General features: G+C 40.3%; 1 protein-coding gene across 1 annotated transcript in view; it reads left to right on the top strand.

Annotated features, from left to right (window-relative positions):
- LOC126199230 (ATP-dependent translocase ABCB1-like) overlaps nt 1-24,800 on the top strand; it is a 169,509-nt gene that overhangs the window by 59,727 nt on the left and 84,982 nt on the right. Inside the window, exons 7-9 of the mRNA XM_049936022.1 lie at nt 15,814-16,006; nt 21,389-21,613; nt 21,781-21,906. Coding sequence (XP_049791979.1) covers nt 15,814-16,006; nt 21,389-21,613; nt 21,781-21,906 — 544 coding nt within the window. The remainder of the gene's footprint in view (nt 1-15,813; nt 16,007-21,388; nt 21,614-21,780; nt 21,907-24,800) is intronic.

The raw sequence follows: 24,800 nt of genomic DNA, 5'->3' as shown, positions 1-24,800 counted from the left end.
CGACAAGTTGATGAAACAAAAGAAAATTAACCGGCATATTTAGTCCTCAGTCGACGTACGAGGAGCACGTGGACGCTTTTCGGATTAATAATTTCGAAAGACGGTCGTAGCGACGCACATCCGTGAAACAGGCCATCCTTTGCTGGGAACAGAAGACGATATATATCGGGAAAAATGAAAATGCATTAAACGATCAGATCACAGGAGATGCAAGCAACTTTATAGATCATAGATAGAAGCAGTCGTTGGTTACCTATTTTAACTATAGTAATACTGGTGGTATTTCATTCGTGAAGAGATTCGAACACCCGAGCTTCCCCGTTGGCTTGTGTACTACTTTTGATCATTGGTGTCTCACTGATTTGTTGACTACGAAGACTAGGAGCTTACGTGCCCGCACGACTACCTGTTGCTGTGACGTTAGTGATACTCAGGACTGTGTGTATGCCGGTTCGTTTTGCTTTTATTTTCTTTATTATATAGACTGGTTGAATGATTCGGGGGCATGTTTTAGGAAGACGCGGTAACAAGGGAAGTGACAACGAAATTTAAAGAAATTGTATATATGTTTTTTTTAAATCATTTTACACATCCTTGTACAATAATTCGGATGTTCTAGGTTTGTGCCAGTCAGTTTTAATGCTTTTGCACAGCTAAAAGTAGCAGAACATAAATTTTAATGTTCGTTTTATTAGCGGGAGCCGGCCGGAGTGGCCGTGCGGTTCTAGGCGCTACAGTCAGGAGCCGAGCGACCGCTACGGTCGCAGGTTCGAATCCTGCCTCGGGTATGGATGTGTGTGATGTCCTTAGGCTAGTTAGGTTTAATTAGTTCTAAGTTCTAGGCGACTGATGACCTCAGAAGTTAAGTCGCATGGTGCTCAGAGCCATTTGAACAATTAGCGGGAAGAGGAATTGATCAGTGGTTCAAAATGGCTCTGATCACTATGGGACTTAACATCTAAGGTCATCAGTCCCCTAGAACGTAGAACTACTTAAATCTAAATAACCTAAGGACATCACACACATCCATGGTTCAAATGGCTCTAAGCACTATGGGACTCAACTTCTGAGGTCATTAGTCCCCCAGAACTTAGAACTAGTTAAACCTAACTAACCTAAGGACATCAAAAACATCCATGACCGAGGCAGGATTCGAACCGGCGACCGTAGCGGTCGCGCGGAATTGATCAATGAAGTCCCAGCATTTCTGCTCGTTAGGTTGATTTGCTTACTGTGCTGAATGTTAATACGAAATCGTGGAGCGACTAGGAGCTCGGGAAACTTCATCATGTGGTGTTCGAAAGCCGTTAGCATTTTCATAGCTGGGACTTCTTGATGTTTCTGATCAACGTCGCTAATTTTCAGAAATGGAAAGGCTACATGAAACTAATGTACTTTTCCTAACCCGTGCGACAAATTCTGCTTACTCATTTCCCGGTTTTCCAGGCGGGTTTAGTGGGTAACTGCGTGTGCGCGTCCAATGCAGTGAGAATCTTGATAACAGAGCTAGCCAGAGGTGGTGTTTCGTATAAGATGGCGAGGCTTAATTGAACTAAATAAATTGTATTTGTTGCCGTTGAAAAGTGAATTGTGATGCTTACGAGTGATCTGACCCTATTGGTATAAACTATCTGCATATCTTATATAATCATGGTGACTTTACCGACCGAAGTTGCTACGAACCATCTGGAGGTGGTATGTGAACTGTTACTTTGCATACTAGTGGCTGGATCTTGCAGTGTTGCTGAATACAGCTAGATACGAGACTAATTATTGGTGCAGACGTACTGTGTCGCGGGTAAAAGCTAGGCTGGGGACCCGTTTATGTACTCGACCTTAACTGTATAGTATTGGATTAAATTTATCCTTTTCTGCCAGTAAATGATATCCAGTTACACTTCGGAGTTACTCGTCGCTTAATTTGTCCGACACGCCACGAGTGTTTGGACGGCGACACAACAGAGAAGCAGACGAACGTAACGTTTTAATGTCTCTGTGCAATTACGGCTGGTGACAGTGCTGTGTTTCTGTAGTACGAAGCCCAACAGCTGTTTGCCGTAAGTACTTGGGAACTACGTTATTTAAGTCAGAAGATCCTGACAGTTGTGAACTCGTGATCGATTTACCACCTGGCCTGATTATTAGGAGTGGTCTTATCAAAAAAGCGTGGACTTTGTAAGTTCATCCCAAGCGATATCACACTTTCGCCAACGTCATAACTTCTTTCATTAACTAGTCGTGGAATGAGGATGTCGTTTATCCTTCCACTGACTTAGTGCCTTTCTCACACTATCTGTTCTGCCTTACGGTCCTCTACATTCAATATCCTCGGTTTGTTTCACGTCGTCTAGTATCTGATTGCCTGTAGCGTTTTCCTCCTCGTCTGCTACTTGCAGTGCCGTGTTACTAATTCCTAAACAACGCATCAAAGTAAATGTTTTTTTTTGATGAATCAGTTGACCCAGTAAATATTTTAAGGTTTAAACAATTTTGTCATCTCAGACCGCACTTTTTTTAAAAAAATTTAATATTTCTTTATTTCGTTATTTACTTGTCCCTATCAGCCCGTGGCTATTATGAAATACCTCGAAAATTAGAGTTCAGTTCACAGTCATCAGTATTCTCAGGGTCTGTGAACATAACTTTCCACCACAAGGGCTGTATCAGCTAAGTGGTGAATGTTGCAGTAGACTGAACTGTGATTTTGGAAGCACTTGATAATAGACACGTTTGGAGTTCAGTAGGTAATCGATAAGTGAGTAATGATATTAAAAAGAAAATTAAACAGGTGTAGCTTCAAAACACTTTTGAATTTCAAAACCTTACCACACATCATGTCGTCTCAAAAGGACTGTCAGTTAGCCTCCTCTTTTCGCCCATTCTTCTATACTTATCTATTTGGTACTTTATCTTTCCAGCTAATGCTTCTTTCTGTAGCATCGGATTTAAAACGTGTGTAGTTTACTGTTCTTTGGTATTTACAGTGCCTACACTTGACTTGAACACGGTGCTATATTTGACATGGACAATTTTGAGATCTTCTTTGTCGGCTCATTGCTAATAGATTATACTAGTAAAACTGTTAGGTCATATAAAACTTCCTTTACCTTAGGGAAACTTCCGTCATTCACTTCTGATCAAATAACAGATTATATTGAAGCACTAGATAAAGTGTGCAACTACTATATCTCACTTAATATTCGAAAACATTTTCTCTAATGAAATCTTCTTAGGTTGCCAGTTAACTAAATTCACCTAAAGCTAACGATTCGGAAACACGTCAAAACGTTGTTTCAAGACGAGGCTGTTATTAGCTCGTTAATGCAGGAATGCCAGCCGGAGTGGCCGTGCGGTTCTAGGCGCTACAGTCAGGAGCCGAGCGACCGTTACGGTCGCGGGTTCGAATCCTGCCTCGGGCGTGGATGTGTGTGATGTCCTTAGGTTTAGTTAGTTCTAAGTTCTAGGCGACTGATGACCTCAGAAGTTAAGTCGCATAGTGCTCTGAGCCATTTGAACCATTTGATCCAGGAATATAACCGACCTGTCAAATTAGTCACGGTACCCTTCGTTCCTTTATACATATGGTAGAAAGAGAGTTCTTTTATGTACATTCCGTACCGCAAACTTGCGACGGAGGCCTTGATTTGAACGGTGACTCACATGCTAAATAATGTATGCAACATTATCCACTTCCTACATGGTGTGTGACATGCTTCCGGAAGATTTGTTTTTATGAAGAGTACTGCCCACAGTGCTTCACTATCTCACTCATCTAGTTTAATAACTTCGATCCTGTGACGGCAAATATCAAGTATCGATAAGTATCGTACACCTCTTACATTCTTGGCTGGAGCTAACAGATGCTGAACACTTTATGTTTAATATAATAAATACAACAGGATGCCACCACATTGGCTGATGGAAAATTCTCTGCTTATTTATGGTAACAACAGTCACTTTAACTATGAAATGAAAAATCCGAATAACGCAGATACTATTACGTCTGCGAATATACATTCAGAGGATGAATAAAGTGGATGCCATAGGACCATGGATCAACTACGACACGAAACTGGCCAAATGAAAACACCTGCATACAGTGTTACAAAGACTGCTGCCAGTGTGTGCTAACTTTAGGTAGAGGGCCACAATGGCTATGCAGATGGGCTCCGCTTAAGCGTACACAGATTGGTGTAAACAACGGATATGTACCCAAGAACAATCTGCACATTCACAGTGTAATTGGAAACTGACCATAATTAGGGCAATATCACACATTCTCCAGCAAAAGTCTTAAAAATATTGCCAACATGTACATAACACTTATCTCAAAATGAACAGTGAAATGCTGCCCAAGTCTGATTTCTTTCACCATTCACCAAAAATTCGTACCTGTGTAGCCGAGCAGCACTACTCATAGGCACAACGGATACACTGCAAATGATGAATGTGAAACCACTGCGACCTGACCACTGTGTTCTTCAGCATAGATCTCCTACCAGACTGCGACCTTAGTGCACAGATAGGTGTGTAAAATTCGTAACCAAAAATGAGAAAGGAATGATTTACGTTAAAGCAACAGGAATACATTGGGGTTGGGAAAGAGGTAACGGAATGTTCCCTCTACGTTTATTAATAAATATGTAGAATTCACAGAAGAAAAGATCTTATTAAGGTAGTGTTGGCGGTCAACAACAGTTGAACGCAATCGGACGTACGATGATAAATGATAGTATTTTAAACACCTACGGTGCACTACAATTAATGGTAGGAAACACACTGAGACCACGACTAGTTCGCATGTGATAATTCTACTTCGGCAGCCCTGTGCATTGCTCTCTATGTTTCGGAATGCCCAATGACACTCAGGCCAAGAGCAGATATGTAAGGACATAGTCTCAGTTCGAATATAGTAAAATTTCTTGAGACTGAGATGTTTGTCCACGAGTTAGCATGGTTTTAGAAAGCATCGCTAGTGCGAAACTCAGTTTGCTCTTTTGTCACAAGATATACGGAGAACTATGGGTGAAGGGCAAAAGGCAGTTTTCGTATTTCTAGATTTCCGGAAAGCATTTGACACGACGCCCCTTGCAGCTGTTAATGAAGGTACGAGCCTGGAATAAACTCACAGATATGTGAGTGACTCGATGACTTCTTAAATAATAGCGACTAGTATGTTGTCCTCGAGGGCGAGTGGTCATCAGAGACAAGGGTATCGTCAGTAGCGACCCAGGGAAGTGTGACAGGGCCGCTGTTGTTCGCTACGTACACAAATGATTTGACGGACAGGGTGGGCAACAATCTGCAGTTGTTCGCTGATGATGTAGGGTAAGGTGTCGAAGTTGAGTGACTGTAGGAAGCTACAAGACGACTCAGACAAAATTTCCAGTTGGTGTAATGAATGGCACCTAGCCATAACTGTCTAAAAATGTAAGTTAATGCGGATGAGTAGGAAGAACAAACGTGTAATGTTCGAATAGTGCATTAGTAGTGTCCTGACTGACACAGTGAAGTTGTTTAAAAAGCAAATGTGACGTGGAACGTGCATGTGAAAACGGTGTTAGGGAAGGTAAATGGCCGACTTCGGTTTATTGGGAGAATTTTAGGAAAGGGTGGTTCACCTGTAAAGGAGACCACTTACAGAACCCTGGTGCAACCTATTCTTGAGTACTGCTCGACTGTTTGGGATCCGTACCTGCTCGGACTGAAGGAAGACATCGAAGCAATTCAGAGGCGGGCTGCTACATTTGTTACCGGTAGGTTATAACAACACGTAAGTGTTATGGGGATGTTTCGGGAACTCAAATGGGAATCCCTGGAGGGAAGGCGGCGTTCTTCTCGCGAAACACAATTGAGAAACTTCTCTGTCGAATGATTCTACTGCTGCCACAATGCTACACATCACGAGTAAGGCCCACGGAGATAAGATACAAGAAATTAGGGCTTATACGGAGTCATACAGAGAATCGTTTTTCCCTTGCTCTATTTGGGAGTGAAACAGGAGGGAAATGAGAAGTAGTGGTACACGGTACCCTCCACCACGCACCGTACGGTGACTTGCAGAGTTTCAATGTAGATGTAGATTAGACGCAGCAAGCCACTATGAAATGGTGTTCTGAACAACATTTACCATCAAAAAGGGCAAGTGTGAATATAAACTATTGAAACACCCATATCCTGCCACACACAGAGGGATCAAAGGTAATTTGGAGTAATCTGTCGCCTGAAACTACAGAAAGAACTACTTTCAACAAATGCAAAGAACAGGAAATTAAACTTCTTATACTAATCGGCCAGAAAACATGGTGACTGGTTGAACTGAGAGATAACACCACGCTTGCTGTGAAATTCTATTAGAAAATATTGTCAATTCTACGAGCTAATAGGTAGAAAGAATGAATCGCGACAAGAGAAGGGAATATCTGGAAACGTCGGTCGCATTTATACTTGGCGTACTGGACAGCTGAAATTTAATTGCAAATGATTAGTGAAGCTCAAACACTTGCTGCCGGCCCCACTCAAAGCTAGCTAAGTCGGTCCCATCTAACAGTTTGCAATTTAATTGGGGGTGTAAAGTAACAGACAAACATTGTGAAATCGATGAAATAGATCGTCAGGTGAAATCAGGTTACTGCTGCCTGACCGCCAGAGGGCGGTTACAAAACTCGTTTTTTAACACAGGTTTTGTCTTGTGTACTGTTGCATTGTTGTAATAGAGAAGCATCAGTTAATCATATAGAGAAACAACAGTCGGTAATTGATAAGTTAATTTCATTCATCATAATCTACGTTTTGGAAAGCCCACAACTGTGTCATTCGTGATTTAATGATGAAAATCTTCACTAGACGCTTATTTTTTCATTCTTAGCTAACACGTTTCGAGAATTTATTCTCATTTTCAAGTGCATTTGCTTACACAAATATTTCTGTGATGTTTACATGTGTGGTTTTCTGCCTCTCTTGAACTGTAGTTATCTTTTTGAGGATTTTCTGCAACTGGAAAATTGGACCAATTTATCTGGGAATGTCTTTATACGCTAATGTTAGAGATACTGTTTTTGTTTTTCTGCTCGTAAGTATTGTGCCTGGTCTGTTATCACGCAGAATGCCACACGCATGCAAATCATTACTAACACGGTTTGTTTTTGTAATCAAACATACTACAGAGATATGATCACAGTATGGTTTCAAAAACAGTTTGTACGTAGTTAGAGACGTTACATTTTTGTCTGTTACAGTATGTACATAGAACAGTCAATTTTAAAACTGATTATACCACAGTTGGCAATTGAACTATCGATTATATTTCTATTTTATTAGATGTTGAGTAGAGTCTAAGAGGTAGTGTACGTATTCTTCCTCTTCCTTTCTTCCTAGACTAAAGCCGGTTTCCTTCAATATCCCTCAGTCTACCCTGAGGTTGTACTTCTTTTAGCAGATGGTAATTTATTTCTTACGATTTTCAGTATCCTCTGTTCATCCATCCTGTCTATATTCTCGGTCCATTCATGTTTTCAATTACGTACCCACACATTAATGGAGTCCACATTATCTCCTTTTTTAATGCTTTCACTTCTCTGTCTCGCAATGTCTTTCCTGTAGCCCCTCGTAGAATTTTAATCATCGTGGTTTCAAAAGTAAAAGTATTCATATTTGTGGAAATTAATACAGTTATCATATGCAAGAGAAAAGCTTTGAAAAATTAATTAAATAGCTGACTAGTCTGTCATTGATAATTTTGTCCCCTTCTGTGGTGTACAAAAATTTCCAGTTCCTTCATTAAATCCATTTTAGGTGGTTTCTGGAAGTCGTGGAGTATCTTAAGAGATTCTTGCATATTTTTAATGGATGTCCCGTGTTTTATATGTGTTGCAATTACTGCTGTGCCAAAATGGCTATGTATATAAGAGTTTATGAGTTCAGTGCATCTAATCTTATGTTTCTGCCAGTGGCATCCATTCAAAATCGTAGATCTTAAGATACGAAACCGCTCCAAAAAATCATTACAAAGGATTTAAAGGAAGAGGTGGTAAATTTTATACACAGCAAAAGCAAGAAAAAGAAAATCTCAGTGACAAACTAGATAGCGAATCAATTAATTTTTTTCAAATTTTTCTCATGCACATTTCCATAAATATGTGCAATACCCCATAGACTCTACTCACCATCTACAACATAACATACATGTAAGGGATAATTCTGTAGTCAGTTTCCGTAAAATGAAGTTTATAATTCACAACTTTATGTATATATTGTAATCCACAGAAATGTAAAACCTTTAGATGTATACAGACTCTCTGTGTAACCATACCATCGTGATATCTCTTTAGCATGTTCGATAACAAAAACAAACAGGGTTAAGTAACGATTTGCCTGTGTAGTATATTCTGTGTAATGGAGGAGGCAAAATACCTCTAAGTAAAAAATTAAAGTTCTGTCTCTAATATTAGCGTATAAAAACCACTCCATGATTCATGTGTCCTGTTTTACAATTGCAATATAGCCTCAAAAAGGCGCCTACAGTGGAGGAAAGGCCGACAATCACACATGAAAGCATCATAAGAAATATTTATGCAAAAATTCACTTGAAAATGACAATACATTCTCGAAATGTGTTGTACTAAAAATGAGAAAAGTGAGTAACTGGTACAGGTTTTCGTTATTTAAGGCAGTGAATAATGTATAAAAGCCCGCAAATCAGCACGAAAATATTAAGTAAAAAGGCTAATGACTAATCTCTCAGGATGTTAATGCATTCTAACGAAAGGGTTAAGGATCACTAACAATTTATTCCGATTTAAACACAAGTTACATTGAATGGTGGCCTTACACAAGCTAATATTATACAGAGTGGAACAAACGAAATGTAAAACAACTCACCCAACAACTCAAGCATGATGTTTTCCGATAGTGACAAAAGGCACTCTTTAGTACGTCAGAGTACGAACTGGACAAATGTCTAGTGCTCAACAACTTCATCCAAGTCTGTACGCAATATCCGGAGCACCACAGCACAGTTGAGTCACCGTTAGCTACTGTTCAAATGTTCTCTAAATTGCAAGTCGATATGCAGCAAAATGACTAAGTCCCAAATCACTGCATATCGAAATAATCCTAACACCAAACACACTTGTACACGTGTGGCGCTCTTGCCACTCAGCCTTGCCAAAACCCCTTCCCAACCAGCGTCGAACATTGTAAACCACAGAACAAGCTCTGCTTACCTCTTCATCACTTTCCTCATTGGGCATCTCCTGTCAAGTGAGGATGTGGTATTTGTACCATAATTTCAGCGGATGTAAGTTTGCAAAATTTTAAATATTTCAGATAAACTACATACATAGTTAAACATTCAGCAGGTACATATTACATCATCATATGTTAAACATTGCTGGATAATCAAGTTTAAGTTAACATTTCACACATTAGGAAATGGCAAATGCAAGACAGACATACTACCTAATTTTGCTCGCCGCATCCTCATTTTGGTTTTCAAACTCATATAAATATTGTTTTAAAATTTTCTTATTAAACAAATACAAACAGACTAAAACTACAGTATAAATCGTTCATGCTGAAGCTCATGTTTCGTATATCTGTGAAAACGCTTTGATTTGGTACTCAGTTATTATTTATTAAATGTTTTATTTCTAACAACTAGTCTGTTCTGCACTACAATAAATACACTCATTTTATAACTGATTTTAATACCTATCAGATGGCACACTGTACCCTTTTTTAGCTTGTCTGTAGCATTTTTTCCCACCTTTATAAACTATATCATACAGAAGTGTTAATGACTTTCAAACTATTTCTTATGGAAATGTGGTGACAATTTTACTGAAAGCCTCTCTTTATTTGCAATTTCAAGGCTGGTTTAGATTTTGTGTTGCTTAGCTGGATGTGATTTTAGTGTCTGGGTGAATATTTGAAGAATTTATTTTAATGTAGTCATAATCTCGGCGCACTTCTTAGCGTACATAATCACTCAGCGACGCCGGTTTGCCCCGCCACTGCTGGAATTCCATTCGGTTTCTGCCCGGTGCTCAACTGTTCTTCACCTCACTTTTTCTCCTATTTTCTGCAACGACTTGAAACGCGCCCCAGCTCTTACCTATCTACCTCATATACAGTCTACCTCAGATAGCCTCCTTGTGCCTCCTTACCAGCTACATGAGACTCAAATAATTCTCCAGTGCTTTAATTTATATAAAGTGAGGATACTGTAATGATACAAGGTCATTCCAGTGTCCTTCCGCCACCCGCCACAAAAACTGAGAACGGATCGGCGGAAGTTCACATGTGGTCATGTCAAGGGACTTGCGAAAGCAACGCTGCTCATTCAAGAAACTGGGTCGAGGTACACAGTCCCTTTTCTAAGTAAGAGATGTTCAAGCTTTCCAAAGTGAACCCTTACTCAGCCTAAGCAACTCTAATATTATTAGAAACAGGCAGAATAACAAATAAAGAGATACGCAAATATCAGCCCCTACAAACATGAATAACTGACACGTTTGTCGTCTGTTGTACGTCTGTAGCCCACCTCCTCCGGCCCCTGTCAGTGTACTGCTTCTCCCTCTGTTATCCTTCCTTCGCCGTCTCCTCTTTGGATTATCAAACCCTGTCTGCTCCTCCCCGCTCTGTCAATATCCTCAAGGCACCTCTCCCTGTCTTTCTTTTTGACTTTCCATTCTCTGTCCATGTCCTCCTCTCTCTTCTCTCTATCCATCAGCTCCTCTTCCCTTTCTATGTCTATTTCCTTCTCCCCCTCTGTGTGATGATGTCCTCCTTCCCTCTCTCTCTACCTATCTCTTCATTTTCCTACCTCTCTCATTTCCTCTTCTTTTCTTTCTCTGTTCAACTCCTTGTCTCCCTTCTCATTGTCCATTTTCCCAGCTCCCTCTATCTATCCATCTCCCATTCCCCTCTATCTGTGCTCAATTCTTCTTACCCCTCACTCTCTGTCCACCTAGGCCTCGAGCGTTCTGTCCTCATGTTTACATTATCACGCTCATCCCAAGAGGAAGCTGATACTTCTCACCCCATAGTATTACTTTCCAGATTGGAACTAACATGTGTACCTAATTTGGTTGAAATCGTTCCAGGGCTTTAGGATTAGCCTTTTACAACTGGCTTCGTCGGTTTACACATATGTCAAATATGTTTCACATACATTGAAGGTACTTCGCAGTTATTGATACACATACCTCACCTACATCTCTAGCGACTTTCGCGCTACAGTTTCATGTCTCCTGAACTATGTATTGTACAGTAAAATTATTTTGCAAATACATCTAGAGGTGTATGTAGCTTCTATTGAAAGACCCGAGCTCTATCTTCTTATCGCGTGTTTTCTACTGAAAATCTCGTGCTTGTACTCTTGTTAACTTTACTATTACAGAGATCGTCTAGACTTTATTTCTTTTAATTGGTCCTGTGAGCAACAAATAACTTACTTGGCCTTTCTGCTGCCACTGCTTGATCTGCTGCATTCCATTATTTAACAAAAACATAAAAAAACCTATTATTGGTTTTTGAGTGCAATGCATGTTCTCTAAGGCGGATTCTGCTGTTGCTGTGGCTGCTGCTGCTTACTACAACTACATGTAATTCAAGAGAAAGGGTTTGGTCAAATGTAAACTCGATAAATGATAACCCAAACAAGTAATTTCTTCTTTCAAAAACTAAATTCTGAAAGCGATTCTTTCTCATTCAATTAACAAAACGCTAGAAGCTCTTTGAACATAATTGCAATGACTCGACATTTTTCGCTAATTCGTCTACATGCAGTTCTTGTTGTGACGTCCGTCGTTTCACTTCAACAATATCAACATTTTGTACGTGACCAAATCGAGGTACAAGATTATTAATATCTGATTTGAATTCTTCACGTACCTGAGCTTTCAACTCACTGTCATTTCTTCACATTTACGATTTAAATTGTCATTCACCTCACCCCGAAACAATGTTAGATTCTCGTTAATTTCGTTCTGAAGCGATTAGAAATTCTTTGCATTATTGTTGTTAAATTCAGTGAGTTTACTCTCCTGTCTGTCATTAAATTCAGTGAGTTTACTCAGTAATCATGGTAAAACATCATTACTGGGGGCAGGGAGTACAACGTTACTCTTCTCTGTTGTAGCAGAAGCTGTAATTGCATTTCCACTAACAGAAGGAAAGGCAAAATTACTCCGTTCTAACGGAGTGGCAACGGCACCTGAATTACCACCGAAAGTGGGGAAAACACAATTACTGTGCACTTTTGAGGCGGAAGCAACGCTGGAATTTCTCATAATGAGTTCGGTTTGCGTCACTGTATTGTCATGTACTAAGTTGCGTGTAGCACTCATTTGTTCATCACGCATTGTTGACAAATGATCGCCTACATTCCGATTCTCCGCAGTATTGTTCGAAAATTCCCGGATCTCAATATTCTAAAAAGAATTTTCTACTCCCAGTTCCGAATTTTCGGAAACTGCGTTTGAAACCGCTTCTACATTCATGTTCGGAACCGTATCTACGTTCGCGTTTGCAGTAGCATATGCATTCTTTTCCATTTTCTTTTGTGCTCGCGTCATCTTTGTCGCAATACGAACGAACACATGTCACTAAAATACACCGCTATCCTAAAAATACCACTGTTCAATTAACTATTACACAATGCACCAATAAATTCACAAAACTGCTGAAATAAAATTCTGGGTTAATACAAGGCAGTGCGCAAGCGATCAAAGTGCTGTGGCGCCACTAATGATTACTGTTGCGTAAGCTTCCAGTTGTCAGTAGAAAGACGAAGCATATCTAACTATGACTCATCATAAAAAAAAAAGTTGCCTAGCAGGCATATGGACAGGTGAAACTCGCGAGCTCTATCTTCTTATCTCGTGTTTTCTACTAAACATCTCGTGTTTGTACCCTTGTTAACTATACTATTACAGAGATCGCCTAAACTTTATTTTTTTTAATTCGTCCTGTGCGCAACAAATAACTTACTTGGTCTTTCTGCTCCCACTGCTTGATCTGCTGCATTCCATTATTTAACAAAAACATAAAAAAACCTGTTATTCATGCTGAGTGCAATGCATGCTCTGTATGGCGGCTCCTGCTGTTGCTGTGGCTGCTGCTGCTTACTACAACTACATATAATTCAAGAGAAAGGGTTTGGTCAAATCTAAACTCGATAAATGATAACCCAAACAAGTAATTCCTTTTTTCAAATACGAAATTCTGAAAGCGATTCTTTCTCATTTAATTAACAAAACGCTAGAAGCTCTATTAACAATCCCTTCGTATGTAAAACTGCATCCAGTGGCATTAAAGCAATATTACAAATCAATCGAACTCTTGAGACACACTGAAATACTTCTCAATTAAATACATAGTGAAACAAATCTCTGACAGTTACAAAAGAAATCAATGACAAAAATCAATACTTAATCTATTCGCCTAACAATGGTTTCCCTAAAGAATTCAACTCCTATCATTATCAAAATTACCGTCTGCTGTTACGCACATACACAAACCCTTTTATTCAAATTAATAAGCGCGCTGCAAATTATAAAAAATATTAACTCAATACCAAATCCTGTGTCGCTGCTGGTTGACAAGGCAGTACGGCAGCTCGGTGACGACCCCTCGGCCAACACACGTGCGCACCACAGCAGGCGGACTCCTACACTGGCTTCCAAATTGCCACTAATTAATCCGTGCACTGCCAAACGCAACAACAATTTCTTAGATTCCAGAGCTTGTGTATGCGCACTGTAGCCAACCTTTAAATCCTAAGAGAGTATTGCCAACTCTCACTATCTGTGAAGTGTGTTGTGAATAGAATTAGTAGTAATGGAGTAATAAATTTAAACATCATCCACGACGTGGCAGATTTTCATGCATATCGTTGTTTATGACGTTATATCTACTGAACCATGTGCCGTAGAGTGATATATTTTTTTGGTACATTCAGCGGCGTATATGGATACTATTTGCTAAATATGTTGTGAATAGAGTTAGTAGCAATGGAGTACTAAATTAAACGTCCTGCATGATGCAACAGATGCTCAAGGATTTCGGTGTTTATGACATCGTACCTGCTGAACTGTGTGTCGAGTAATGATGTAAATTTTCTGCTACATTGGGTGGTATATGTGAATAATATCTGAAAAATGTGCAGCGAATACAGTTAGTAGTAAAGATGTAATAAATTAAAATGTCATACTTCACGCTTCAGATTTACTGAATGGACAGCGAGAATGCCGTAAGCGATGAACTCTCGTCCTTTCATCATTTGGTGGGGGTTATCCGGGGTAAGAAGTTTGTTAAAGATTGGAAATAATGTGTAAAGTGTGTTCGAACCTATGTGCTGCCATTCTCAAAAACTGGGTGACTAAGTGTGTTAGCGCGTCGTGGGCTACACTTCTTTTCCACTCATACAGTTCACCTCTCCATCCCACTTCTTTGAAATGTAGGTGGTTTTTACCGTCACAGTGATGATTTCCAGACAGTAAGTGATGTGTGTTCCAAGTTTGATAAATTCGGTAGCGTGGTTTTGGAGAAGATGTTGGATTTAAGTACATATATACTCACATACATACATCCATTTCTATAAATTATACGTCTTTGTCTGCTAGGATAGGATGTTAAAGAAGTAATATCCAACTCTCAGCTTTTACCGATGCATGAACATGACCAGTGAGTGAAAATTATCCAATTTAAAACATTTCCTTTGAAAACAGACACTTGGAACTGGGAGTTTCCAACAACAGTTATGATGAAGTTTGACATATGAGAGTATTACATGGATTTTCAGTACGTTAAACCATTCAAAAACTGAGCGAAGCTCAACCAACTGTTAGAGACGATATGCGGTAATTACTGGGAGATAGAGTAAAACAGGAAAACGAATATAGGAACAAACCGGAATAAAAGATGTAATTATTATGGTCATGAACATAAATGAAGATGGGCTGGACATGTAGCTTGCTTAGAGGGTACGAGATATACAAATGAAGTTCAATCCTGGCTTCCAAGAGATATGAGAAAACCGAGCGACGATGTAGTAAGAGGTGGATGGATGACATTGGACAAGATTCTGGATCAGCATATTACTGAAGATCACCACTCAATAAGAAGACTGGGCTAGGAATTAGGCCAGCAGAGGAAGAAAGTTTCCTTATTAGGATAATGACAATTATGTTACCTTCCAGAACTAATAGCAAACTTAGGGGCTTATTCAAACACGAGGAATAAATGACTGCGGCACCACATGGCAAAGAAATTTGCTGAGTGTGATTATAAACTGTTGGCACTTCCTGTGAACAACTGAGGGTGTAAGGTTAAACTACTCGTGTGCCTGTGCGCTCAACCTATATTTAAATTTCCGAAGACCAGACTCTACAGTTCAAGTGAACGACGCCTCTCCTCGGTTCTCCCGAACTGACTCTCTTCGGGGACTAATCGCGCTGTGCTGGTCAACTGCACCAACTCTTTTACATGCGCAGACGACTTACACTTTGCCACGTTATTCTTATTTTCGTTTTTCGTCCTTGACACATGGATGCAAGTGTTTGCCGCGCAGGGTAGCCGTGCGGTCTGGGGTGCGTTGTCACGGATCGCGCTGCTGCCCCCGTCGGAGGTTCGACTCCTCCCTCTGGCATGGGTGTGTGTGTTGGCCTTAGTGTAAATTAGTTTAAGATAAATTAAGTAGTGTGTAAGCCTATGGACCGATGACCTCAACAGTTAGGTCCCACAGTCCTTGCCACAAATTTCCAAGCAAGTGTACTACCTATTTGCTATTGTCTCTCCGGTTTGTTACAGGTATGAGAAGAATCTTCAGTCAGCCAAAAACCTGAACGTGAAACGGAATTTATTAGCTGGACTCGCCTTCGGCATCCTTTGGTTCTTCATCTACGCTAGCTACGCCCTGGCTTTCTGGTACGGTGTAACTCTTATCATCAGGGATATGGACAAAACGGAGGGCCAGATCTATGATGCTGCAACCATGATCACAGTGAGTACTACCACATTCCAATTCCATGGCTTAGTAACAACGAATTTTAGAAACATCTGTGATCACAAAGTATATGGTGAGGTAGAGGGTCCAAAGGCCTATGTATATTTACCAACTTGCGGAGCATCTAAATTGTCTGCATGCAACAAGAAAAAGAGTGGCGTGAGAGAGTTCGTAATGGCGTGGACGTTACAGAGAGCGTACAACATTTCTAACTAGCCATTCCACTCACGCTTTTGCTGCTATTATGGTTTCATTCTCTAATTACACCGTGACATTATCAGTCCAAAACCAATATTTTACTTCGTGAGACACTGTCCCACGAAACAAAGGTTTTGCATTAACTTGCATGTCGTACGCTAACTGAAATTTCTTTTCGCAAAGCAGCTGTTTTAATGAACAGTTTCAGATGTCTAGCCGTATACAAGCTCCATGACAGTTTCTCTAAACGTAAATTCACGGAAACAACTCATTGTCAGGAGGGATAGTTTTATGTAGCTTCTTCTAGTGCCAACTCATTAAACACCTACAACGAACTGACGAGCAACATTCTGTCGGTGCACTTCATACTGCAGTCAGACACGAAAAGTGCCCCCCGAGACGACATATTTGGACACGTTCCTCAAATCAGATTCCACACAGTTTGGCGCACAAGCGAGTAAGTAAATTTGTATTAGCGAATGATAATGCTGTTCTGGTTTCTGCTATGCAAAACATCTCTTTATAAATATCTTTATTTACACATAACATTAATTGTTATAAAACATTCATGTCAATTTATATCATTTATGACAACTTATTTGAATTGTTTTATTGAGTGGTTTATTAAAGAATTTAGCCTCAAAACAAGAAGACTCTCAGGCACAATCTTACATCGGAAAAGGATTTTATGCATGCAAATCTATCACTCTTTACCTAAATGATGGTATTAACTATAGTATAATAAGTAGTAGTAATAGGAGTTAAATAATGACTTGAGACATGAATTATATAAATCGTAACGACATTAGGGATAATAGTGCTTGCTAGTTTACTAACCGTGTTTCCTCACCTTGTAATGTTATTTTATATACGTTATGCGTTTTTAGGTTATGTTTATTCCGTAGTTGTGGAAGTGCAGTTAAAATTCATGGATTGAGAGATATTATTTTTCTAATTACTAGAACAAATTACTCTGCTTAACTTCAATGAAATACGACAGGAGTTTTTGGGTTGTACATGAATAGGTCCTCGGATTTTCAATATAAGTAAAGACACAATTTTTAAAATTTTGCATATTGATTCATCTTTCTTTTAAATTGTCCCTAACAAATTAAATGATTACACATCCCTCTCTTTGGGATCACAAATGACAATTTCGCAACAAAATTATGGTCACACAAAAGATGTTCACTTTTGCGCAGTTTCTGAGAGCGAAAACATTCAATCCTGGGAAGACAAATCAATTATGTGCAACGCTCAAAATAAATTCTATGTCAACTAACAACAATATGCCACGTACTTAGAGCTATAGCTTATCGCAGCCCGGTTTCCAGAAGTTATATTATTGTAGAGATTTTATTGTCAAACTAAATTTTGTCATAACTTGCGGTTTTAGAAACTATTAACATTTTTACAGTTAGAAAACTCCAAGTTACCTCGAAAGCTAGTGTTGACTGTTTGCTATTATGGATTTCGGTGTGCAATGCGTCATTTCTCTGTTGCCATGTGGTAGCCTTTCCCTTATTTTTACGTATTTTTTTCACACAAAATTTCCATTATTGTTATAAAGAACATAATGAAATGAAGAGACAGAATGGTTGGGTATATATTACAACATAACTTTGGTGCTGGAAACTGTTACTAAAGGAATGGTCAAAGGAAAGGACAGCAGGGGCAGTCTTGAAGTGAGTACAAAAGGCAGACTGTTGATGATGTGGGATGAAGCAGTTGTGATGAACTGAAGAAGATAGCTGGCAATCAACAGGAATGAAGAACGGCATCAAACCAACAACATAACAACCCCCCCTTTCCCCTCCACTCCCCCTCCCCGCTCTCTCAGCTCTATGGCGTTTTTCAAAGGCAATGCACTTTTGTACAGATAGGTGACATCATTCGAAACTTGTTACAAAATGCCGAAGGATTTCTGTCTGGATCAGCACTTGATGTAGGCAGAATTCATGGTTTCCAGATCACTAATTGGGATAAACTTGGACCTCATGCTACATTATAACTCAATCTGTCACCAAAAGCAAAATTCTTGCGGGGGGGGGGGGGGGGGAGGGGGCGGCAATGTCTCACTCTAGCCAAAAGTTTACATCCTGTACCGCCTTTCCATTTCAAGATAAGTTCTATAGGTAGACCAATGTCATATTCCTGAAATAAAATTTAGAACTTTGAAGATATGCCGCATCAGAATGTTTGTCTACATATAAAAATACTGTATTTTCTTACGAAGTGAGATTGTTTCTGACGCTGTCAACTTTGTTTATGAAATAAAATACCTTTCATCTATCTAATGTACAACATATTATACAGGATAATTCAGAAGTAACTGTAGACACTTCGGTTGTAATGTATGGATGAAAAGAAGAGTAAAATGATAAATAAACTTTTGTCTGAAGCTACTTTACTTCCGAGCTGGTGGTAGGCGTTACATCATGGGCCAATACAGGCTTTTGGGGTGTCGTGTTCGCCTGCATATCAATTGATGCTGTTTTGTCCACGGTGCACCAGTACATGTCAGTCGATAGGCAAGAGACTATCACAAAGTGGCTTATCTCGATAAGTGGACAGGCCACGAAGTACCAGCTGCATAACCCACCAGATCACCGTATCTTAATCCTCTGCTCCTCTGTCGTCTCAGGTAGCCCGTGTATTGTGTCGCAACTCAGAATGTAACACAACTACAGTACCGAACTGAAAAGAACTATGCAACTGTGCAGAACTGAGATTAATAGAGCTTGCAATACTCCAAGAGTCGGAAGACGTTGAGCACGTCACTCTCTTCGTCTACGTGGACATCATTTTTAAAATGTCCTGGGTAAATCTATGGTACGTAGTTGAGCTGAATTTTGGATCCCTTTGTGTCGTTGCTGTCTGTTGTGGGTCAGCGTTTGTGGGATATTTTGCTGTGCATGGGTTGGTGGATATGTGCCCGCACCATTGAGGGATATTTTGCTGTGCGCAGGTTGGTGGCCCATCACTGGGTGCCCCCATATCTCATTTGAGGGCCGCGCTTCGGGTTGTGGGTCAGCGTTTGGGGGATATTTTGCTGTGCGTGGGTTGGTGGATATGTGCCCGCACCATTGAGGGATGTTCTGCTGTGCGTAGATTGGTGGATATCTACTCTACTGCATACCTTTACTCCTACTTTGGTTCATACCCCTAAATTCACGATATACACTTATTTCTGAATCTCTCTGCACATTCGCATCACAATAATCAAATTTGGAAAATACACAATCCCACATGACACTTGTTATAAAATATATCGAAAAAGTGAAATCGAATTAAATCTCTCACAGATACAAATTCTTCTCTAATGCAGGCTTTTTTTTTTTAACTTGTAAACTGAAATGTATATCATGACCAATAATCGTAATGTTTCCACGTTGCAACTCTAAAAAAAAATAAGTTAGTAAATTTTATGCGAATTTGGAAACTCAATAATTCGAAAACCAATCATTGTGTTGCTGACTTATGAAAAAGTCATAAATCCCGTATGTAACAATCGATAGAGGAGTAAATGTTATTTTTATGCTACGAACAACGTATTTACAATAATAACAGAATTACAATACTTCTGCTGGTAATAGTAATCAGTAGACAATGAAAATGTATTTATTGATGCACAAAATTCATATATTAAAATGTATTTGGATCAAAGCGAAGGACACTCGGCTATACGGCTCGAATTTATACATATGGAAATGAGAAATATCTAATGGGAATGGATGATACCTAGTAGTAACGGAGTAAGACCTGTGTTAGGAAAAAAACCTGACAATATTTCTGTTTTTAGGCGCTAGCTCATCAGCTATGTTTTCAATCCTTTAAAATGATACTGACTGACTTATTTGGGGAGATCATTCCAAAAACGGTACTGAAAGTAGTATGTTCTTACGGGAACGATTTCTCTCTTTATGGTGTCGTAATACGAATGCTAAGTTCAAGAAGAGAGGAGAAAGACTGTATGCGGTGGCAGGTGGAAACTTCTACGCCGGTCTCCTAATATCTAGACAGCTGTGATTAAAAAGATGATATTATGATAAACTTTTAGAATCTCTACACATAGTTCGTGTCGTACTTCCTTGAAATAATGTTTTCAGTAGATTTCCTTAGCTTGTAGAGTAATTTAAGACACTGGTAATCGCCTGCCGTTTATTCCCAACTGGGCTTTGAAAGAACAGTGACTCTATGATAGGCCGGGTGTCAGCCTGCTCTACCCCTTGGAGCGGGGAACGAAATAGCACAAAATGTAAAAGTGTGTGTGAAATATTATGGGAATTAACTGCTAAGGTCATCAGTCCCTAAGCTTACACACTACTTAATCTAAATTATCCTAAGGAGAAACACATACACCCATGCCCGAGGGAGGACTCGAAACTCCGGCGGGACCAGCCGCGCAGTCCATGACTGCAGCGCCCTAGATCGCTCGGCTAATCCCGCGCGGCGAAATAGCACAAGTTCAGTAGGTACAATATATGTATTTTGTCAGTCACATAGACTTACTGCTCCAAAGGTTCAACAGCAGATCTATGGCAAGAGTTCTTCAACCTGACAAACGTTTTTCATATCCCTAACTGAATGTGACGGATGTAGAATTCATTATTAAGTTTTTGTACTGACCTATGTCATCGCATTTCTACCATATTCAGAAAAAAGCTAATGAAGCGGTCGGGATTCTTCACAGTAGAAACACGCAACAAGACTGCCAACGACACTCAATCAGTTGTCAGAAATCTTATGCCAAAAGGACAGAGTGGTTCATTTAATTACTTCCAAATACCTTAATTCACTCAAAAGACTTGCTTCGACGTAGTACAGTATAGGAAAGCGAGATTCGGAGAAACGCCTGTTAGATACATCGAGGTACAACGATTACTGTAAAATGGAGCCCATTATTTGATCATAGAAGGAATTTCATCGTCCAGTAAGGCTGAAAATATTGGGAGTAGCTTCGAGGATTTTGGACCGATACTTTTATCTTAGGTTATTCGTTGAATTAAAACTCTAACAGCATCATCTACAGCTATCTTGTACGTCTGTTTCATATTTCTGTGATATATTGTTTCTTGCAGTTTGACTTCACAAAGACTACAGCTGGAATTCATTGGCTGCAACTTCATCTATTGGCTTCTTCCGTGTCATGTTCTAATAACTCCTTTTCTGTCACTACAGGTATTCATGGGCGTGATGACAGGCTCGATGTCGTTAGGGATGGCTTCGCCATTCATCGAGGCCTTCTCTATAGCCAGAGGTGCGGCCGCTAAGGTATACTCCGTTATCGACCGCGAGTCTCTCATTGACAGCATGTCCGAAGAAGGCAAGCGGCCGGAGAAAATAGAAGGCTCCATCAACTTCAGGAATGTCCACTTCGAGTACCCATCCCGCAAGGGTGTGAAGGTTATTACATTCCACACACTCTGTTAGTACATTAAAATGTGTCCGAATGTACAGGATAGTACATACTACCTTATTTATACTGAATGTTTCATTTTATAAATATTCATCGCTATAGTTTTGCAAATATTCATCTAATATTCTCCCTTACCTTCACACTGTTCTTTCAGATTTTGAAAGGGCTGAACCTTAGCATCAAAGGCGGTGAGACGGTTGCTCTGGTCGGTAGTTCAGGCTGTGGAAAGTCTACTTGCATACAACTTATACAACGATTCTACGACCCTCTAGACGGAGCGGTAAGTATCTACAGCGCTGACAAAGAAAAGTGATCTATTGCTGAAATTATATTGTTCTGAATTGCTTTATTCATTATGCTCCCAGCAATGCCTTGCTATGACTCAGTCTGGTTAAATCCCAAAGAAAGAAAAGACAGCAGACCTTTATAACATGGAAGGGCATTGGATATACGTTTTACTCTCCTTCTCTGGCCTCTCTCTGTCCATGTCCACCTCTTCCTCGTCTGTTCATCCCTTTCTCATCCGTCTCTCCCCATCTCTTCTTGCCCCCTCTCGCTTTCCATCTCCTTCTTTCCGTTCCCATTCTGTATTTCCTCCCATGTCTCTGTTCAACTCCGTCTCCTCCTTTAAAATTAAAAATAAATGTCGATCAAGAATTTTTCGAAATTTTTTCGGACAATGTTTCCATTCGTCCTAGCTTTTATTAGAAAAACGTGTACAAATTTTAAATAAATCTGTCAAGTAATTTCTTGAGGCTTTTAGTAACAGTGGTTCCCTTTGTATATCACATATATATTTAGACACTGTACAAATCAAACATATATATAGCCTAACGTGCTTCTGAACTATAATTACACTATCATGTAAAATTTGAAAGAAAGCAGTCAAAATATTTCGTAGATATTTGTTAATGATGTTCCCCTTTATACTCTGAAGAGCGAAAGAAGTGCATGTGTCTAATATTGTGTAGGCCTCCCGCGAGCAAGGAGAGGTGTCGCAACGCGACGTGGAGTGGACTCGACTAGTTTCTGAAGTAGTGCTGCAGAGAATTGACACCATGAATCCAGCAGGGCTGTCCATAAATCCGTAAGAGTACGAGGGGATGAAGATCTCTTCCGAGCAGCACGTTGCAAGGCATCTCACATATTCTCAATAATGTTCTTGTTTCGGGAGTTTGGTGGCCTGTGGAAGTTTTTAAACTCTTAAGAGTTGTACCTGTGGTGTGTCGCCTTGTCCTGCTGAAACTGCGCAAGCCAGCCGGAGTGGTCGTGCGGTTCTAGACGCTAAAGTCTGGAACCGAGCGACCACTACGGTCGCAGGTTCGAATCCTGCCTCGGGCATGGATGTGTGTGATGTCCCTAGGTTAGTTAGGTTTAATTAGTTCTAAGTTATAGGCGACTGATGACCTCAGAAGTTAAGTCGCATAGTGCTCAGAGCCATTAGAACCATTTGAAACTGCGCAAGTCCATCGGAATGCACAATGGACACGAATGGATGCAGGTGATCGGACAGGATGCTTACGCACGTGTCACCTGTCAGAGTCGTATCTAGACATATCAGCGGTCCCATATCACTGCAACTGCACACACCCCAGAGCATTACAGAGCCTCCACCAGCTTGAACACTCCGCTGTTGACATGCAGGGTCCATGGATACATGGTGTTGCCTGCATACCCGTACACGCCCATCCGCTCGATACAATTTGAAACGGGACTCGTCTGACTAGGCAACATGTTTCCAGTCATCAACAGTCCAATGTCGGTATTGACGGCCAGAGTCGAGGCGTAAAAATTTCCGTCGTGCAGTCATCAAAGGTACACGAATGTGTCTTCGGCTCTCGTTGAATGGTTCACACGCTGACACTTACTGATGGCGCAGTATTGAAATCTGCAGCAATTTGCGGAAATGTTAACCTCTGCCACGTTGAACGATTCTCTTCAGTGGTCATTGATCACTTTCTTGCAGGGCCTTTTTCTGGCAGCTGTGATGTCGGAAATTTGATGTTTTAACGGATTCTTGATATTCACGATACACTCGTGAAATGGTCCTTCGTAGAAGCCGTGTCGACAATAACCCCACGTTTAAACTCACTTAAATCTTGATAACCTGCCATTGTAGCAGCAGTAACCGATCTAACAACTACGCCAGACCCTTGTCGTCTTATATAGGTGTTGCCGACCGCAGTGCCGTATCCTGCCTGTTTAAATATACCTGTGTTTGAATACGCATGCCGATACCAGTTTCTTTGGTGCTTCAGCGTATATTACGTATATACGTATATATGTATTTGTATTTTAAACGTTCGCTAATGTGGCAGAAGTCATGGGATGTCTCCTAATATCGTGTCGGATCTTCTTTTGCGTAGCATAGGGTAGCAACTCGACTTGGCATGGATTGAATAGATCGTTGGACTTTCGCTACACAGCATTGCTGCCTATAAAGCCACACATAATTCTGAAACTGTTCCGGTGCACAGTTTTGTGCAAGAAACCATATCTCGATTATGTCCCATAAATGTTCAATGGGATTGATGTAGGGCCATGTGGGTGGCCAAACCATTCCTTCGAATTGTTCAGAATGTTCTTCGAACCAATCTCGAACAATTGTGGGACGGTGACGTAATGGATTGTCATCCAAAAGATTTTCATCGTTGTTCAGGAATATGTAGCCGAACATAACCACTTGCAATAAATAATTGGTTCAATTGCACCAGAGAGGCATCTCTATTCCATGTAAATACAGCCCACACCATTATAGAGCGAGCACCAGCATGCACAGTGCCTTGTTGGCAACTTGGTTCCGCGGTTTCGTTGGGTCTGCACCACACTCGAGTCCTACCATCAGCACCTAACAACTGAAATTGGGAATCATGAGGGGAGCATGGTTTCCCAGTCTAGGGTCTAACCGGTATGATCACGTGTCCAGACGGCTGTTTAGTACTGTTAACAAAGGTATTCGCTTAGGTCCTCTACCATCATAGTCCATTAACGCCAAATTTCGCCGTAGTGTCGTAAGGATACGTTGGCCTTGCATCCCATATTGATTTCTGTCGTTATTTCACGCAGTGTTTTTTATCTGTTATCACAGACAACTCTACACAATCGCCGCTGCCCGGAGTCAAGTGACTGCCGTCGACCACTACTTTACATGTGGTGCGAAATTTGGAATTCTTG

The sequence above is a fragment of the Schistocerca nitens genome, chromosome 8 (assembly GCF_023898315.1).
Source record: "Schistocerca nitens isolate TAMUIC-IGC-003100 chromosome 8, iqSchNite1.1, whole genome shotgun sequence".
NCBI classification, from domain to species: domain Eukaryota; kingdom Metazoa; phylum Arthropoda; class Insecta; order Orthoptera; family Acrididae; genus Schistocerca; species Schistocerca nitens.
Note: the sequence above shows the minus strand (reverse complement) of the source record. Positions and strands in the feature narration are given on the sequence as shown.